Genomic DNA, 19,674 nt, shown 5'->3' with positions numbered 1-19,674 from the left:
CATGTTGTTGCAAATGGCAAAATTTCATTCTTCTTTTTTTTAATGGCTGAGTAATATTCCATTGTATATATGTGCCACATTTTCTTTATCCATTCATCTGTTGATGGACACTTAGGTTGCTTCCGTATCTTGGCTATCGTAAATAATGCTGCTATGAACATTGGGGTGTATATATGTTTCAAATTAATGTTTTTGTTTTCTTTGGGTATATGCCCAGGAGTGGCACTGCTGGGTCATATGGCAACTCTAATTTTAGTTTTTTGAAAAATCTCAATACTGTTCTCCATAGTGGCTGTATCAATTTACACTCCCACCAACAGTGTAAGAGGGTTCTCTTTTCTCCACACCCTCTCCAGCATTTGTTATTTGTAGACTTTTTGATGATGGCCACTTATTCTGACAGGTGTGAGGTGAAACCTCATTGTGGTTTTGATGTGCATTTCTCTAATAATTAGCAAATGTTGGGCATTTTTTCATGTGCCTGTTAGCCATCTGGATGTCTTCTGTGGAAAAATGTCTGTTCAGTCCTTCTGCCCATTTTTAGATTGGATTAGTTTTTTTGATATTAAGTTATATTAGCTTTTTGGATATTTTGGATATTAACCCCTTGCTGGCCATATCATTTGTAAATACTTTTCCCATCATGTGGGCTGTCTTTTTGTTTCGTTGATGGTTTCCTTTGCTGTGCAAAAACTTTTAATTAGGTCCCATTTGTTTATTTTTGCTTTTATTTCTTTTGCCTTGGGAGACTGATCTAAGAAAATACTACTATGATTTATGTCAAAGAGTGCTTTGCCTATGTTCTTTTCTAGGAGTTTCATGGTATCATGTCTTACATTTAGGCTCATTACTGCTTTGGACACATTTTATATCTTTTTTGTTTTGTGTATCCCTGAACTACTTATTGCGGATATAGGTGATTTTACTGTTGGTCTTTTAAACTTCCTTAGTATATGCTTGATTTGCTACCTTTACTATATATCTGCCTTTATTGATGAGGTATTTCCTTTTGTAATTATCATGTTTCTAGTTACAGCATTTTTCTCCCGTTTAGATTACTCCTATTAACGTTTCTTGTAAAGCTGGCTTGGTGATGCTAACGTTTAGCTTTTGGTTGTCCGTAAAACTTTTGATATCTTCATCAAATCTGAATGAAAACCTAGCCAGGTAGAGAGTATTCTTGGTTGTAGGTTTCACTCTGTCATCACTTTAAATATATTGTGCCATCCCTCTGGCCAGCAGACTTTCTGCTGAAAAGTCAGATTATATAGCCTTATTAGAGTTCCCTTGTAAGTTGTTGCTTTTCCCTTGCTGCTTTTAATATTCTCTCTTTAATTTTTGCCAATCTAATTACAATGTTTCTTGGTGTGGTCCTCTTTGGATTTGATCCTTTTGGGGCTCTCTGTGCTTCCCTTTCCCAGGTTAGGGAAGTTTTCAGCTATTATGTCTTCAAATATGTTCTCTGCCCCTTTCTCTCTCTTCCTTCTGGGACTACTACAATGCAAATGTTAGTTGCTTGATGTTGTACTAGAGGTATCTTAAACTGTTCTCAGTTTTTTTTATTCTTTATTCTCTTTAGCTTCAGTGATTTCCATTACTCTGTCTTCCAGTTCACTGATCCATTCCTTTGTGTCATTTAATCTGTTGATTCCTTCTAGTGTATTTTTAATTTCAATTATTGTATTCTTAATCTCCGGTTCTTTATATTTTCTGACTTTTTGTTACAAACTTCTAACCTCTCACTCTGGTTAGCCAGTCTTTTCATGAGTTCTTTGATCATTTTTAAGATCATTATCTTGAACTCTTGTACATGGTAGGCTGGTTACGTTTTCTGACCTTTGAGAAGTTGCCTTTTGTAGAAGTCCTCTGTGTCCCAGCAGTGAAACCCTTCTGGTCACCAGAGCTATATGCTGCTCTAGGGCTCCTCCTATGTGGGTTGCTTGGGTCCTTCTGTTGTGGCAGAGTGACTACAGCAGGCAGTCTGGTAGATGCGGCTGGCCCCCAGTCTCGTTGGTTGCCAGGCCTTGTGTGTAGACTGCTCGCGGCTGGTTGGTGGGGCTGAGTTATAAGGCTGCTAGCTGTGGAACCCCGGGGCTAGTGTCAGCCCACTGCTGGGCAGAGCCAAGTCCTGAGGGCTGGTGTCAGACAGCTGGTAGGTAGGGGCAGTTGCTAACACAGCTGGCTATGGGGTCCAGGGTGTCCTGAAGCTTGTGTTGGCTTCCTAGTGAGTGGGGCTGGATCCAAGAGCAGCTAGCTGAGGGGCCCAAGGTGTCTCCAAGGTCAGCTACTGGGTCTGACTCAGGCTCCTTTCAGACTACTGCTTCTGCCCTGGGTCTCAGAGCATGTGTAAGTCTGTGTGTGCCCTTTAAGAGTAGAGTCTCTATTTCCCACAGCCCCCTGGGTGTCCCGAAATAAGCCCTGCTGGCTTATCTTCCTGGTGCAGGACCTGCCCCAGGCTGGAGAGGCTGAGGTGGAGCTCAGACCCCTCACTTCTTTGGAAGAACCTCTGAAATTATATTCTTCTCCTGTTGATGGGTTGCCCACTTGCAGGTATGGGTCTTGACTATACTGTGACTCTGCCCCTCTCACCTGCCTCATCATAGTTCCTTCCTTATAGCTTTAGTTGTAGATCTTTTCTGGTAGATTCTGGTCTTCCTCGTCAGTATTTGCTCTGTAAATAGCTGTAATTTTGGCGTGCCCATGAGAGAAGTTGAGCTCAGGGTCTTCCCACTCCACCATCTTGAAACAATCTTATCATCTGTCCTTGTGTTGTTTCAAATCACACTGCTCTTGCTGTGACATTTTCTTTATGAATTTAACTTTAATCTATTGAGGAAAGGTGGTTCCTATTAAATCAAAATGTCTAGATGATCATAAATTGATGGGTGACTCAAATGTTCTCGAGTATCATTCACATACTCTTAAAATCAATGCCTTGTTTTACTCATAGTTATGACCATGTCTAAAGTGACTTTTGTCCATGTGTGATAAACCAATTCAGCAAAGTCTTGGTAGTACAAGAATTAAGTGAAGGCTATGCAAAGAACTGCATAACAGGCTATATAAAGGAATCTAATTCTAAAAGTTTTAGGGTCTTATACATATTTTTCATTAAACAGAAAAATCATATTGTATTAATTCTGGCTCAAAATCTTAAAAGAATATAATAAAAGTAAGCAAAATATGTGATGTGGTATAAAGGATCAAAAGTTAAAAACGTCTGAAGTAATAAGTGTGTTTATGTTTAGTGTAAACCCTCCTCTGAGAATATGAATATTCATGAGGAATTCTCCTCTAAAAAGGAGTACTTTCTTTTTCAATCCAGTGGCTTAAAAACAGAAATTTTATAAATATTGAGTTCAGGAATATAAGTGTACTTTTGTATGTTAACGAGCATAGAGACTACTTTAGCATACTATATGTGTTTCTAGTTTCGTTGACTAAAATCAGAAAACTTGGTTAAGTCTAGGTTTCACCATTTATTAGTTATATAATCTGAATCAAGTCTCATTGTTTTCACATCTTACGCTACTAAGATAACGTAATTTGCCTTTTTTAGTCATTAGAGCTGCTGGGAGAATCAAATGAGACTAAAGAAAACCATCTGAACTGGATTCTATTGTTTTGAAAAAGGGAATTATCTTTAACAACATTTTAGAATTTGGATAGCCCTTCTTTTATCTAATAAAATTACCAAAGTTTTACTATAACATAAACAGCTATGAGTAGTCTAAGAACAGCATCCTTTAAGTATTCTTAACTATTCCTGTTCAGAAACGATTCACTGCTAATTGGCAATAAGAGTTAAGATCAAATATATGCAAACTTACTGAAGCTCATCAATCACTCCCTGCTGGTCACTATGTAGAAAACCGTAATTTTTTTTGAAATGTTACAAAATATTTCACCCAATGTATGTAAAAGTCTCATATTTACTATCTAGCCATTTCTTGTTTTTCATTGTATTTTGGAAGGCTAGGTCAGCAACTGTAAACACTTTAAATAAAATAGAACATAAAAGCTTCCTTTCTTAATTTGAAGAGTCAACCTACTACTGTTTAAAAAACAAACCAAACCAAAAAAAAAAAACCCAAATCAGCATAGATACATACATGACCATATTCTTCAAGGTCTCCTTTTCCTTCCTCAAGTGTAACAAAATTCCCTGCTGGTGTCCTATGCAATGATAATCGGCCCTTTTTGGACCTTTTGTTGGGATCAGCAACCGGGTCCTTGAAGACATTAATCTGGAATCCAAATTAAGAAAGTTGGAGAAATAGAAGACTAATCATCAGAAATGTTCACTCAACTCCCATTTAAAAAAAAAAAAAAGTGTGTACATAATTTATATAAATTTTAAGGCACTTTGTACGTATAACTAAACCAATCCACACCTGGCTTTTAGAGACAAGACTCTAGCCTGTTTTGGAGGACAGAGTCCTCTGTGATGAAAAAGGTATGAACAAAATCCAAATCCTGGATATCCTTTCTTACCAGTGTAGAATACTAATACTCCATCTGTAGTAAGTCTTTGAGGTTAACAATGTGATCCTTAAGGTATCTCCTTTTGTATTATGCCTTGCCCTTAAACTGATCTAAGTATAGCACATGTGTGTTACTGAAAAATCAATCTATGTCAACTCAATTATATAATGTGTGGCAAGGGAAGGAGTTTACTGCGATAAAGCCTTTCCTATTTCATAACCTTTTCCCTTTTGTTACTTTTTATTCTATTACCTTGTTACTGTCAGAAGCAAAGAAGACCTAGAGAACCTAGAGACCTAGAGCACAATGTTTCAGGATCAGAAAGGAAGAAGCAACTGGAGATGGCTATAAAAGGAGAAGCAGAAGAGGCAATCCCAGAACTCGCCAAAGAAAGATGGTGGTGAACTAAGGTAGGGAACCAACCCATGTCTTCTTAGGATCCCCTACACACACCCTTTAGTACACAGACTCTCAAGAGCTTTTGAAGAGCTAGGGAGACTGTTGTTCAGCTGCTTGCAGCTTGGGTTCCCTTGTTTTAAGGCTACCAGAACATGATTCTAGTAACACAACTCAAACGTCATAGTTCACCTTCCTAAAACATTCTTTGACAGTGTTTACATATTTGCAGAGTTTACATACGTGATGGCTAGGTTAGCTGACATTGTCGCTCAAATATGGTCACCTTTTTGATTCAAAGGTATATACTGAAGTAGTGGAAATGAATTGACCTGCATCATCTCTCTTAAATAATCTCTCATTTTCCCGAATCTCCATTTTTTTCTGAAGTCAAGTTATCACCCCCTGTCTCTTTTCCTTCTTTGTTTCTGCCTCAAGGTCAGGGGCACCTGACAATACAGTAACAGTTCAGGACCATATTATCCTTGGACTATTGTGTTCAATAAGTGCATTCAACATACATACATAAGATAGTAACAACACAAGAGTAAAAGTTCAGTGACATACCCCAAGGCCATTGGTTACAACATAACTACATTTAAAGGAACAATTCAGGAGATCTCTTGTTAACTTTTGTAGCAAAGCTCCACCAGAACCGAAGGAAACATTTTCTATACTCCATTTTTTTTGCTTCATGCCTTCCACAATCTAGATTAAAAGTAAGATATAAATAAATAAATAAATAAATGTAAGCCAAGTAATTTGGAAGAGGAAGGAGGTAATTTTCCATGAGCCATATTGATGAATAAACCATCCAAAGCTGTTTTATAACACAGTAAATAATGAGATAAGAATAAGGTCTACACAAAGTTACATTCCACTCTTTTAAAAGACCCACCAACCCCAAAAAGGGCAGCCCAAGGGATAAATGTAGAAGGAGGGGATTTCATTCAAAGTTCCTGAATTTGTGTTGTAGTCACAGTGATTGTGGTTTAGGTTGGGGGAATGGAGGAAATGAGAGGGAGAAAAAGAATAGCTATAAATACCTAAGGTTACTTGAGTAAACTCTCGTCTACCTCTTGCAGTTACTGCCCAGATGCCAGTAGCACAAGCAATGGGGCCTGGACGTTTGCCCCAAATTACTAGATTCTAGAAATGACACTCCTCATCACTAATAAATCTCAATACATGTTATCACATGTCATAGTGCATGTCATATGTAATGGGGCATTTAAAAGTCAACGGATATTGGTGGTAAAACAGTATAAAATACCCTCTCCTGCGTAACAGTTGAGACATTGGCAGTCATCTTCCTCTGGCTGGTACTCCAGTGCCATAAGCAAAATTATGAACTGACTGGGTGTTAAGATTTATCATTGGATCATTTTTTGGGAGAATGATCATCTAAAAGCCACAAAGAGAGACCTATATGAACACAGAGTTCCAGCAACTAGAATAGTTCTTTCAAGGGACACATAATTTAAAAGTTAATTTATTAATCTACGTTATTATCAATATCATTTGTATTTCTTTTTCCTAAGCAGGACTTACTTATTTATCTAGCATCTGTCTTCTTATTTAACATATTCCATCACTTTTATGGTAGAAGGTGGCAAATAAAATTTAATACCCATTTTTAATTTCATAAGAATAGTCGAAAGGAAGTAATTGGAAAGTCTGGTTTCATTTTATTTAAACAGAACTTTCAGAAGTGATCAGAAAAATCATAAGCAAGTTTAATAGTTTTAAGTGAATCATTAATATAAATTTGCCATATTCCTCCCAATACCAAAAGTCTCAAGCTGACCTTTTATCTATGCCTTATTTTCAACCTTGCAAGACACAAATAGATAAACTCCAAGGACCTTCATCTTTTAACAAGCCCACATTTTAAAAAAAATCTCAGCCATCTAATTCTCCTGGTATATGTCAGGAATCAAGATGGAAACATATATAATTTATTTTAAAGTGATTCCTTAGGCTGTACATAAACCCAGACTCATGTCTTTTATTATTATACCTGAACCCAAAAGTACTCAAGGGCCCTGAATTCAGATTTATTTTTCACTGAACTAACTGTAAACTAAGTATAACTAAAATAATCATAAAAACCTTATAAAACACAAAATTAAGGCATGTTCTAAAAAGTGAATTTCAATACGGAAGAAATACAAGGAGTAGAACAAAAAAATGGAGGATAAGAAATGGAAACAGATAAAGATGGAGGGTAAGGAGATTTGGGTAAAATATATAGAGAAAATAGTTTCAGACCTGTCACCTGATTTTAGGTAAGCCTCAGAAGCACAAGAAGGAGTAAATCACAAAGAACAGTATCACCTAATGTCATATCTCTGTATTTTAGGACCAGTTTCTTTAAGATATTCTTCCCATATAGCTTTGCCGAGAGTTGTGAAATTTAGACAATTTAAAGTTTAAGTGAATTTTTCTATTAATGTTACAGGAAATTATGGAATTAGAGTAAAAATTACTTTTTAAAAATATTTGCACATACAAATCAGAAGGAAATGACTAGACATAGCAAAAATGCTACATGAATTCTTTTTCTTGCTTCTAAAGACTTACTTTGACCCACCTCCAGTATGAAGAAAGCAGGTATTACCCTTTAGGTAATGAGTGCATCCGCATTAACACCAACTATTCATTCTCTGACTACTCTGTTTAAGGTTTCACCAATGCCAGAGAATATCTGTCTCAATATTTAACTTCTTGCTCACGGAGTTTAAAAAAAAAAAAAAAGGTTCAAGTTCTGAACTGATTCTCAACTTTAAAAATGCATACACATTTTCAAAGTTTATTCAGAAAAACAAAAAGAAAAAAAGAAGAAAAAAAGGAAAGCCAAAGAGCTTCAGTTTTTAAAGGTAAGTTCAAATACCTGATGGAACAACCGAACTTAAAGAGCTGCCCCTAAGAACAAGGAAGGGTAGGTATAAGCAACGGGAAGCGCGCTGGGCTAATGCGTATTCTGATATACAGTACCCTGCCCACACTTCTTCATCTGAAAGGGCAATAAGTATGTGTGAGGGTACCTGCTAAAGTGGAGGTATGGGTACTAGTTCTTAACTGATACCAAGGTCAGAAACCTTCAATTCAGCTGAGCGACAGGACAACAGCAATTAAACATTCCAGCTGAGATTTCAATGCTCAGGTCCTCCTCCTTGCTGCAGATTTTTCTTCTATTTATTTCTTCCTTCCTTTTCACATCAAAGCCTTAGAAGAGCAGGGGAAGTTTCCACTTTTCTTAGGCAAGGCAGTTTGGGAGAGTTGGTAGAAGAAACCTCATTTCTGTTATTGCAAGACATCTATTCCAGACATCGTGTTCGAGCTCTAAATGCATATCGCCACAGAAGTACTGATAGTTATATGCAATAGTTCTTACTTTTATTTATTTAGTTTAATTTTTTTTGTTTTTGGCCACCCTGTGCGGCATGTGGAATGTCCCCGACCAGGGGTGGAACCCTTGGCCCCTGCAGTGGAAGCATGGAGTCGTAAGCACTGGACTGCTGGGGAGGTCCCAATAGTTCTTACTTCTAAACGAACCTTTGGATAACAAACTATTTATAATTTGGGTACTGACCTTACTCTAACCACACTGAACTCTTTCAAACAGAAGGTTCCATCTGAAACTATATACATTAAAATTTCAGTGCTTTATAGTAGCTGACAGTCTACAGCATGGTATCGCTGACAGTCTTTAATTTTTTTTTTTTTTTTTTTTGTTAAGTAGTAATCTTTTTTTTTTAAATTTATTTTTATATTTTATTTTTGGCTGTGTTGGGTCTTCGTTTCTGTGTGAGGGCTTCCGCTAGTTGCAGCAAGCGGGCGCCACTCTTCATCGCAGTGCGCGGGCCTCTCACTATCGCGGCCTCTCTTGTTGCAGAGCACAGGCTCCAGACGCGCAGGCTCAGTAATTGTGGCTCACGGGCCCAGTTGCTCCGCGGCATGTGGGATCTTCCCAGACCAGGGCTCGAACCCGTGTCCCCCGCATTAGCAGGCAGACTCCCAACCACTGCGCCACCAGGGAAGTCCCACAGTCTTTAATTTTAATACCTAAAATACTCCATAAAAATTGAGTTCCTCAGAAGCTTATCCGAGAAACAAAAGAGGAAAAAGTTTTAAGATAGCATAAAACTTACGCTATTTGGTTAATAAATCTAACAGTAATAGTGGTAACAGTCAATGCTAAATTTAGAAGAGGTGACAAACCATTCGATAATTTTTGAAAAAGCACAGATGAATATCATTCAAGTTTCACCCTGTTAGAGTATATGAAGCGCCACTCTATTAAAACTGAGACCTATTTGTACAGTGTCAAGACTTTGTTTTATATACAAAAAATATTCCTTGACTGGCATTTTCTTGTCTCCTAGTGACACTTCTTTGGGCTCATCATCCAGGGTGGCCAATGAGGATTGGCAGCATGGTTTGGCCGGTACTTCTGTATTTTTAAGTTAATATATTTTAAATATACTTCTATATTTAAAATTTTAAGCAATTAACAGAAAAGACATAAACCATCTTAAACACTTATTAAAAGAATCACAACTGTACTTAAATTATTAATGTGTTCTTTAATTATAAGGATTGCTTTATTGAAACTTTTAATATAAAATACGTACCTCTTGTAAGGTATTAATATCTACTCCATCCCCTTGAATAACTCTAAGATAAGGTGGCAGCAACTTGTAGCCCTCTGAGTTCTCAGTAACAGGGAACTTCTTACCTAAAATATCCAAAACCTGTATGGAAAAATACACACCCAAACACAAAATAACTAATACTGAAAAAAAAAGTGTTAAAGCTTTCCAAAGTTTAAAAAAAAAAACAAGATTGTTAGCAAAGCAAGGTCGAGAATATAAAAATTAAATTAAATTTTACAATACTATGTATAAGCCTTCTAAAATTTTGTCTCAATTCCTTTTGATTATGTTAGAAACAGGCATGCAATTTTCTACCAAGTAAACTTATACTGTAAAGTGGCTCAGAACACAAGTAGTTTTCCCTCACATTTTTCAAATTAGATTCAGGAAAAAAAAACCCTTTAACATTAGGAGCTTACAGTGGTAAATATAATCTTTTTCAAAGGTATATAAAACATCATTTAAAAAACATGATTATACTTTTGATTTGGATTTTTTTCTGCTTGTGCCCAATAATTTAATTTGTCTGATATAACTCAAACATGAATCCACCTGAATTACAAAGTTCAGAGAAATCATGATATGCAGATAAAGCTGGAAATGAAGCATATGTAACCCATAGTTTCTCTGAGGTGCTTCTCACTTAACGATGACACCCATTTTTTTAAACCAAATTGCTTAATATGCCAAGCTGTCCCACTCATTCATTAACTACTGCAAGTTTGGGAGCAGCTGAAATACCTCAACACTGACTGAAAATTTCTCAGAAAGCTTGGTCAGAGATTCCAAAGATCTACCCAACAATCACTCCCTTTTCCTAAATAAATTGGTTTAAAATTCTAACAATGAAAACATTCCATACTGATAACTTTGTTGATTCTTGAAACTAGGTTTGTATATTTTTATTCGGTAACAGGAAAAACATGCAACCTGTTCAGTTTGCTAAAACCAAATCTGTTCATATTTCAGGCTAAGATCAGACCTTCAGATTGGCCTATTTACTTAACAGGATAGGAAAAGACCTCCTTGATTCTACACCCCGCTTTCTTAAGGGGTAATTCATCACCTAATCATCAGCTGGGAAACAGTGTGGTAAAGAGGGAAGGTGATAGCCACAAAGACCTACGTTGGATACTTGGCTTATTTTTACATGTTGTGTGACCTTGAGCAAGTTTATTTTAACCTCTCTAAGCTGGTTTCTTTGTCTATAAGAAAGAGATTGTAATATTGATCATAGGGTTTTCATAGAGATTAAATAATGACACAGCTAAAGCAAAGCACACATAGCACTCTATTTTTCTAGTAGTAAGCATCAATAACCTGCTCTTATTAGTGCTTTTCAAAGAAGGTAAGCCAAGTCCTAAACACTAAAAAAATGCAACAGGGCTACACTGACAATCAATAGTATCTCCAAAGAATCTCTACTCGAAAACTATTTTCAAATTATTTTTATTCCACATTACATTGCACATATTTCTTTTGCACTAAAACCTTCAAAGGTACAGCAATGATAAAGGAAAAAGAAAGAAACCACAAACTTGGTAACCAAATCACAGGACTGGTTAAAATGGTAACACTATTAATTAATTTTGAAGGTAAAAAGAAAAAATATCCATTCAACAGTACTTAACTGTTTCTTTGACAGTATATAAATAATCCATAACTCTGGATATCCTTTCTCTGTTATTAATGCGTGACCTTGGGCAAATCTGTTACTCTCTGGGTTGCAACTCTAAAATAAGGGGACTGGTCCAGAGAGTTCCGAAATGATGTGTGTATAAATGAAATTAAAAGTAGTGTCGATGCAGCTGGTCTATAGGCACTTTAATAGTCAACTTACGTATTAAAATTTACCTTTAATACAGTGTCAAGAGGATTTCCAGAATCAGGTCTGATTATGAGTGGTGCCTCTGTACTTCTTGATACTATTAAATGTCTTAGATCTTCACCCCAGATTTTCTCACACGCATTATAAATGTCATAGCTATCGCTGACCACAGATACAGGCACTGATGAAAATTGTGTTACTATATGTTCAAAAGCATCTTTTTCATGGTCCTTCCCCCAAGCTGTTATGGTACTAGAAAACAAAATGAAAATACAGATTTACTTAGGCAGACACATTATATGTTCCTGAATCATATCTCATGTTTACTATACTACACCTTCAACAATGCAGAGAAGGTGAGTGATTTAGTTTAATAAATGCACATCAAAAGGTTAATTGAATATCTGAGCCAAACCACTCCTTGGCCAATTTTTAAGACTATAAGTAATCTCACTCGTCTCCAGTAGTTATTTAAACTCTTAAGTCATGTTCAACCAACTATAAACTACGTTATTTTCTTTTTTAGTATTCCTGAACCTACCCATTTAAAATGAGTGAGCTAAAAAGTACCTGCTGCAGACACTTTCTACGTTACACTGAGATGTTAGAAGGAAGGAACCCATACTCCCGCTATTCTGCTAGGCCATGCAAGCACTTGGCTCCCTTCTGTGCATTTTCAAAACCATATACCAATAATAGTAGGGACACATTTTATCTTTCTTACATTTCAAAATCTTACACTTAAAAGCAATTACTTAGGCAATTATGTATACTATACCATGCATAGATATAGTCAACTAACTCTTTACCTGTTATATCTTCAATTGGCCAGCAACAGGTAGTCATTTATTTATTTCACTTACAGATTATCCACTAGTACTTAATATATGCTCCGGGAATAAGAATTATAATATTTAGTTTCAGCAAAACATAATTAAGATGGGAAATAAAGCGTGTGAGTTTCTATTAGGCAAGAATGATTATAGTGATTTTTACACTGTCCTCAATAATGGTGGTTCTTTTTGAACAGATTAATGACATGTAACCTAAGTACTTGCTGGTTAAAAATTATTTATATTATATATTAGTTAAAATTCTTAAAGAAAACTTCATAATGAATTTTAGAATTGTTACCATTTTCTCATGCCAAGCAATTTTTCTTTCTCCCTAATTTGCTACTCTTTGCCTCTACCCCATTTTCCGAAGTAAAATGATGGAAAGTAAAACAACCCATTCATTTAACCCCATGCAGATATAAGATTATCTCAAAACTGTTTGAAAAGTCATACTAATTTATTTTTGAAATTGTTGTTTTATTCTTATTTTTTTTTCTAAAGGACTGAAGTAAACAACTTTTCTTATGCTGGGGATGGCAGAGCATGCACATTTCAGGGGTATCAAGACTTAGCTACCCAGAACTACTCTCGTCTGAAATGGAGAGATAGCATATTTATATAAAACTCATTTTACAGTGACCAAAGTAGCTTTGATGCCAACTCTCCGCTCAATGCAAGCGTCTGCAGGCTAAAGGGAAAACTGAGAAATGGATCAAGAGAAGCCCCTTCTTCATATCAAGAATTGCTAAGGTCCCCTTCATAAGGGAGAGAATTAAGCTCAAAGAGTACCAACACTGGAGAGCTCTGCAATGTAAGAACAAACTCTTAGAGTTAGAGGTCACTGTTTATGCACTTATTTTTTTACTAGCGTTGTAGCAATACAGTCAACTAACTCTGCTATTTGTGTGTATCACGACGTCTAGCAAACTTAATGGTTCATTTTTAGTCTTTATCTTACTTGCTTTCTCTTTGGCATGTGAACTTTCCTGAAGCTTTCTTTCCCAATGACTTCAATGACCTATCCCACGTTTTGATTTTTTCCCCATACTTCTATGGGTCCTCTTCAGTTTCCCCTAGATGCTCTCCTTTCTCAATATGACCTGGGGCACTGCTCTCTCTCTACACCTCCCTATGTGAAAAACACTCAAAGCTTTTAAAAAATACCTTTGTAGTGAGGTATTTGTACCTGTACAAATCTGTACCTTAGCCCAGGTTTTTTTTTTCTGGACTACAGATCCATTTTGTTTGTTAGGGAGGAAAATGAGTTTCTTCACCTCATCTTCCCACAGACATTTCCCATAGCACCCTCCACATAATCTAATCATAATAACATCTAGTATAATATTTGGTATATGGAGATCATAAATATTTGTTCAATGAATTCTACTTATGCTACTGTTCCAATTTCCAGCATCAAATTTAACTTGATACCTTTCCGAAGTTTGAGGAAGAGTTATGTAATTGAATATTTTAAAGTCCAGATTCATATATATTCTTTAAGAAAATATGTATAACAATAATGACAATGTTCTAAATTTTAGCGTTTTCTTATTTTAAAGTTCTCTTGGATGTTAGTTCATTTTCCCTCAATGACCTTCTGATGTAGGAGATGTAAAATTTTAGCTCCTCCTTTTGTTGGGTTGGATGGAGGAACTGAAGAACAGAGAGATAAATGACTTGCCCAAGGCCACCCAGTATATGTCAGCTGTAAGGTCACTGAGATTTCCCAACTTTCAGTCTAGAGCTCTTTTCACTATACTTTGCTGTTGTTTAAACGACTTGTCTATTTAAGAACACCTGACACATTAAGGAGTCAAATTTGCAGATGTAGTAAATATTTCGAGACTATAAAAATACAATAGATTTTCAACCTGTTTTAACGTGAAAGCCCTAAAGAAGATATCATCTTTATTCTCAGATGTATAGTATCATACTCATGATGTTATTACTTTGAAACAAAAGCATCAATGAAGAGTCTAATTATGGGTACTACAAGAAGCTTTTTAAAAGGTGTACATATATCCAAGACCAAAAATAAAAATACTGCAGCCCTAAAATCCTGGTCTGTTCATGTCACTCTTATTTTTCCAGTTTCACCAGTCTTGAAACTTATATGTGAAAGAATTCAAGTCCCTACTAATAAAGCAATGCTAATAAATGTTAGCTGAATCTACCCTCTACTGAGCCCCAATTCAAATCATCACGCTGCAGCAATTTCATCTCCCAAGCCAATGCTCGTGTTTACCCCCTTCTTTCCATTTATTTAGCCACTTGGTTCTGAACCTTGTCATCTCTCAGAATTATTGCAACAGCTTCCTAACGTTTCATTTCTCTCTATTTTTCAGTTCATAAGATAGATAGCCCACTATTAAAGTAATCTTTCTACAGTATTTCTCTGATGGCATCACTTATTTGCTCAAAAGCTTCAACGCCCACTCCCATTTGAAAATGGAATTAGAATAATCTAGCATGATGAGCAAATAGTTAACACCCAATATCAAAATAAATTTGAGGGCGTTTACTAACCTGTCTTTCCACTCTACCCTACATTCCCTACAAAATCTCCCTACAAAATACATTTCAGCCCTTATTCCCTAAACACATCCATACCTGCCTCTTTCATTCTTGCTCTTTCAGGACAATGCTTAACACATGGTAGACATGTAATAAATACTTAGAGAATGAATAATCTCCTAATGTCTGCCATTAAATTTCACCAATCATTCAAGAAGTCAAGATTTGCATACCATCTCTATAAAACCTTCCTTGATCCAACCCTACTGGTGGAACGTGACCCTACTTTTCCTTCCTTTGCACTGCTACAGCACTTTAACTGTACCTCTTTAAAAGCACTTAACAGAGCACAAGGCTGCTAGTGTACTATTTTTAATCCAAAAGATGATAGGATTAATTCTTTATATCTTTCTATCCCTTGTAGCACCCAGGAGACTGCCTGGGATCAAAGCTCAGCTTTACTCACTGCTGGTTTTAGCACCCTGCAATATTCAAGTATGAGTAGAATTTAATAAACTGCCCTGAACTAATGACATTAAATAATTTGTGTTATAAGAACCAGAAATAAGCTTTGGCATACATTTTAAAAACTCCACTAACTTTCAATAAAATTAACTCTAGGACCAGAGCAGCTGTAGCCTAGATTATAATTGTCTTCTAGTTTAACTTGAGATGCTTTAGTAAAATCTGATAAGGAAGCGTAAGAAGACTCTGAACACTCTTCCTTTCATCAAAAGGGCTAACTTGCTCATCTACAATTGAGGGTACTGGGTTCAGAAGATAACTTCTAGAACAAAGATGAGTGAAGTCATGTAGAAAGCAGGGAAAGGGAAAACACTGACCAGGCTTCACAGTGAGTGCTTCTAGACTTAATGAATACAACCTATCTGCACACGGCAATAGAGAAGCTAAAAAAAATCCTTAAAATAAAACCTATAGAGCAATATATATAAGAGTTGAAAAAAGCTCCTAAATTGTTTCTATTAGGACAGTTAAAAGTTCTCTACCTCCCCGAGACCAGTCTTTATACAGAGTATAAATACTGAATTAGTATTGCTTAAATTCATGAAGATTTACTGTGCTACCTGGCTCTGTAGTTAAAACATCACTGAGTTACAAGAATGAAAAAACTTGGTTATAGAAAACCAAGGTTAGATAATAGGAGGATGAAAACAGAATTTTACCTGTGTTCTGCCGCTGGAACAGAATAGCCTGGAACAGGATCTTTCGTTCCATAGTATTTTTTAATTAAAGCAATTCCTGCTACTGTATCTGTTCCTTTGAAGTTAACCAAATGAGCAGATGCTCCTATGCCAGCAGTCTGGAAAATAAACCATAAACCAAAATCCAAAAAAAAAGAAAAGACCCATACTTGAGGTATAGAGCATAACCCCCAAAGCAATTACTGTCTTCAGTTAAAGAGATATTTAACTATTATCAGAGATAATAGTTTCTTATGACAAAGATCCAGTTTTTCCTAAATATTTAAGGATTCAACTGTTACCTCCTCAAAGAGACCTATTTAATAGCGATCCACCCCCACTTCCCATCACCTCCTTTTCCCTTACTCTGCCTTGGCTTCCCTGTAGCAATATCTGACATCTGCTAATATTTATTTTACCTGTTTATCCACCTGTCCATCCATCCATCCATCCAATACATAAAGGACAAGGATGTTTACTGAAGGCTGTATTTCAGGTATTTCTAAAAGAGGCTAACACATCTTAGGTATTTAATGTATATCTCTGACTGAATCTCTGGAATTTCAAAATGTGGCCTACTTAGAAGGAAGATCGATCCCAGTAACTTCCCAAAAACTTTACAGTGGTAACTGTAACCTAACCGACAATCCACATTTTATTAATTGAGGTTCACTTCAGTTTCTTACCTCTTGGGAAGAGACTCCTCTGTAGCCAAAATCATGTAACTTGTACTCCAGACCATCTAAGTTACCAGATGTTTCTAACAAATATTTGGCCAATATCTTCTTCTGCTCTCTAGAATTTGTGGCCACTGTGATTGGATACCAGGACTGAACAAGAATAGTCTGTAGTAATAAAATCAACCACAAACATTAATACATAAAAAATTGGGTTCTTTCTGAGGAAAATCCTAGCCTTCTCTGGAGGTATGTCCTGGACTTCCATACTACTAGAAATACCAATTGGACATTTCAACTGTATGGCAGGACGCCTACCACATGCATTTCAGATACAGTGCTGAGCTCAGCTCTGAAATCCGCAACACAAAGGATAAGCAAACTCGGTCCTGAACAGTAGAGAATGTCAAATTACCTATTTTCCATCCAAAGCTCCAATGAAGCAAATAATATTTAGAAAGACTATCTGTGATGAAGGACCAATGTATTTTTTTATTTTCAATCTATTGTGGACCAATAGTTTTATAAAATGTACTCACACTTGGATGTTGAGGCAATTGCCATAAAAGTTTCTAAATGCTTATCCTTGACTTCTGTATTTAATGTGGACCTGCATCAAAGAGTTCATGGACCAGCACTGGTCCTTGGACTACACCTTGAATAGTCTACATCTAAAGAAGTTATTTATTTACTCCTCTAGGTAGTACTGGATCTAATTTTTCCTTGGATCTAACATGACTACTGGTAGGTTATGTACTTGAGGTATTTTTGCATAGCACTAGACAATTCTATTCATTGAGCTATGCTTTACGTCCTTGGTTTTTATCAAAAGTCAGTATAAGAGCCACATGAAACATTTCTGCATATGCTATAAACTTGTGAGGTCGCTGTCTATTTTATAACTCAGTTCCTATTACACAGGTTCCCAAATGAGGAAATGAAAGAATTGCTGGGTTCCTACTTTCTGCTAAGAACTGTCCCTTGGTTTCCCTTTTTTCCCTTGGCTGCCAGGAAACTCCAAAGAAAGTCTGATGCTTAATCACAGCAACTATACTAATTATTATGGCTTAGGAATTCACTCCTCCATTCTAGGATCATAATTTTCTATCTTTTATTTTGTAAACCAGATAGTCTGCTATTACAAGCAGCTTCAAATTTGTTTTAGAAAGAGCTGCTAAGATGACAACAATGTCTGTGCTCACTCAAAAAGCTATACTTCCTTAATTAAATTTTACAAAACAATCTTTTACTGAATACCAGCTAAGTGACCAATAAATAAAATAAGTAAAAACAAACAAAAAGATTATTTACCCTTGGACTTCCCAACTCAGTCACCTAAGAAAAACTGCAGCATTAGATTCCTATGATTGATTAACTATGGCTCCAAATTCTTTGCAGCTCCTCCCATCAAGAGATGGAATCTATCTCTTCATCCCTTGATTCCGAGCTGTCCTTTTGATTTGCTTTTGACCAACAGAATGTAGCAGAAGCCATATTTATGACTTCCAAGCTTCTCTTTCAAGAGGTTTTATAGCTTCTACTCACATTTTCTTAGAACCTGGAGACTGCTGTGTTATAAAGAAGCCTAAGTCATGAAAAGAGGTCCAGCAGTCCCAGTTACCTGAGCTGAGGCCCAGACATGGGAGTGAGGCCATTTCAGACTGTTTTATCCGAGCTGAACCCTCAGCTGAACGCAGACTCATATAAGTCCAAGCAAGACCAGCAGAGAACCATCCAGTCAACCACAGAATCATGAGAAATAGCAGTTGTTTTATTTTGGGGTAGTTTGTTACATAACGGTAGAAAACTGACGCAACTCCTAACTTGAACTCTGTGACAAATCACCTCTATCTAAGCATTCTGCTCCTGAAATTATTCTTTCGTAATTTCAGTGATTCCAATGCCACTGCCCATGATTATCCTACTTCTAATTTTGAGCTTCTCTGACTTACTCTTTATACTGCCACTGGTTATCCTTCTAAAGTTAAGAGTTTTATTCAGGTTTTGTCATTCCTTAAAATCCTTTAATGGCTACCTATTGTCCACAGAGGAAGAAGGCCAATTCGTGTTGAAATTTGAGGGCTTTTACAGTCTTGCCTTGTTTACCATCTAAAGATTTATCCCTTACGATATTTTCCACTTTTATGCTATAGTCTCCCTTGGGCTACTTGCCATTCTAAGAATACCTCAGCTCTTCCTGTCCCTTATTCAAAGCTTATTTTCCACTTCATGATTTCTTTGACAGAATTCCCTATTTTTGCTACCAATTCAGCATTCTTACTTATATTAGTGGTTAGTTAAAAATAAGTCGCTCCTCCTCCAAAGGCCCTTAAGTAAGACATATCTTACTCTAATTTCTGTGCCCAGGATTTTCTGGGTATATAACTGTAATCAATACTCATTTGCTGAATTTAATTCAATCAACTCTCACATTTTTAATGTGACTTAGACTGATATTATCTAGGAGTATGAGAAAGATAGAAAACATAACGTGAAAAACTCTAGTTGAGTTATAAAGGTAGAAGATTGACCTTACCCCTCGAAAAATGCCAGGGAAGGAGAGAAATAACTATGAGACACAGTGATCCTTCACATCACCATTTCCTTTTCATAGTCCAACAAAATCAGCTTAAATTATACTCTTAATAAAATCACTCCCCTTTAAAAAAGATCACTGTAGGTGTAAGCAAGGGAAAAAAAGGCAAGTTAGTTTGGGTTAATCCGAGGTCTAACAAAGTGGCCTTGTTGGAAACTTCTGTAAAACAGCAATTTGCCCACACAAATCAAGATAAAATTTTTAGCTGAAAACTAAGACTAAAGTAAATGAACCTGCAAGTTTTATTTAAGAAGTGTTCATTATAACGTTACTGTGCAGGATAAGGAATTTTAAAGAATAAGAAATGGTGTGGTATAGTAGAAAGGGGACTGGACCTACACTGTTAACTAGCCCATTCACCTCTCAGGGCTCAATTTCCTCATCTGTGAAATGAGGGCATTTGATCAATGTAATAGTTTTAAAGCCATATTTTCTTTTTAACAGCAAAAAGGTATTGTTTTGTTTTTTTTGGTTGGAAGAAA

At 36.2% G+C, this 19,674-nt stretch overlaps 1 protein-coding gene across 1 annotated transcript in view; it reads right to left on the bottom strand.

Annotated features, from left to right (window-relative positions):
• NAMPT (nicotinamide phosphoribosyltransferase) overlaps positions 1-19,674 on the bottom strand; it is a 37,977-nt gene that overhangs the window by 2,404 nt on the left and 15,899 nt on the right. The window contains exons 5-10 of the mRNA XM_068550392.1: positions 16,606-16,764; positions 15,902-16,038; positions 11,394-11,619; positions 9,519-9,638; positions 5,449-5,589; positions 4,113-4,247 (exon numbers count right to left, since the gene is read on the bottom strand). Coding sequence (XP_068406493.1) covers positions 4,113-4,247; positions 5,449-5,589; positions 9,519-9,638; positions 11,394-11,619; positions 15,902-16,038; positions 16,606-16,764 — 918 coding nt within the window. The remainder of the gene's footprint in view (positions 1-4,112; positions 4,248-5,448; positions 5,590-9,518; positions 9,639-11,393; positions 11,620-15,901; positions 16,039-16,605; positions 16,765-19,674) is intronic.

Source organism: Eschrichtius robustus, chromosome 8 (assembly GCF_028021215.1).
Source record: "Eschrichtius robustus isolate mEscRob2 chromosome 8, mEscRob2.pri, whole genome shotgun sequence".
NCBI classification, from domain to species: domain Eukaryota; kingdom Metazoa; phylum Chordata; class Mammalia; order Artiodactyla; family Eschrichtiidae; genus Eschrichtius; species Eschrichtius robustus.
The sequence above is the reverse complement of the archived record's forward strand: the minus strand, read 5'-3'. Positions and strand labels throughout refer to the sequence as shown.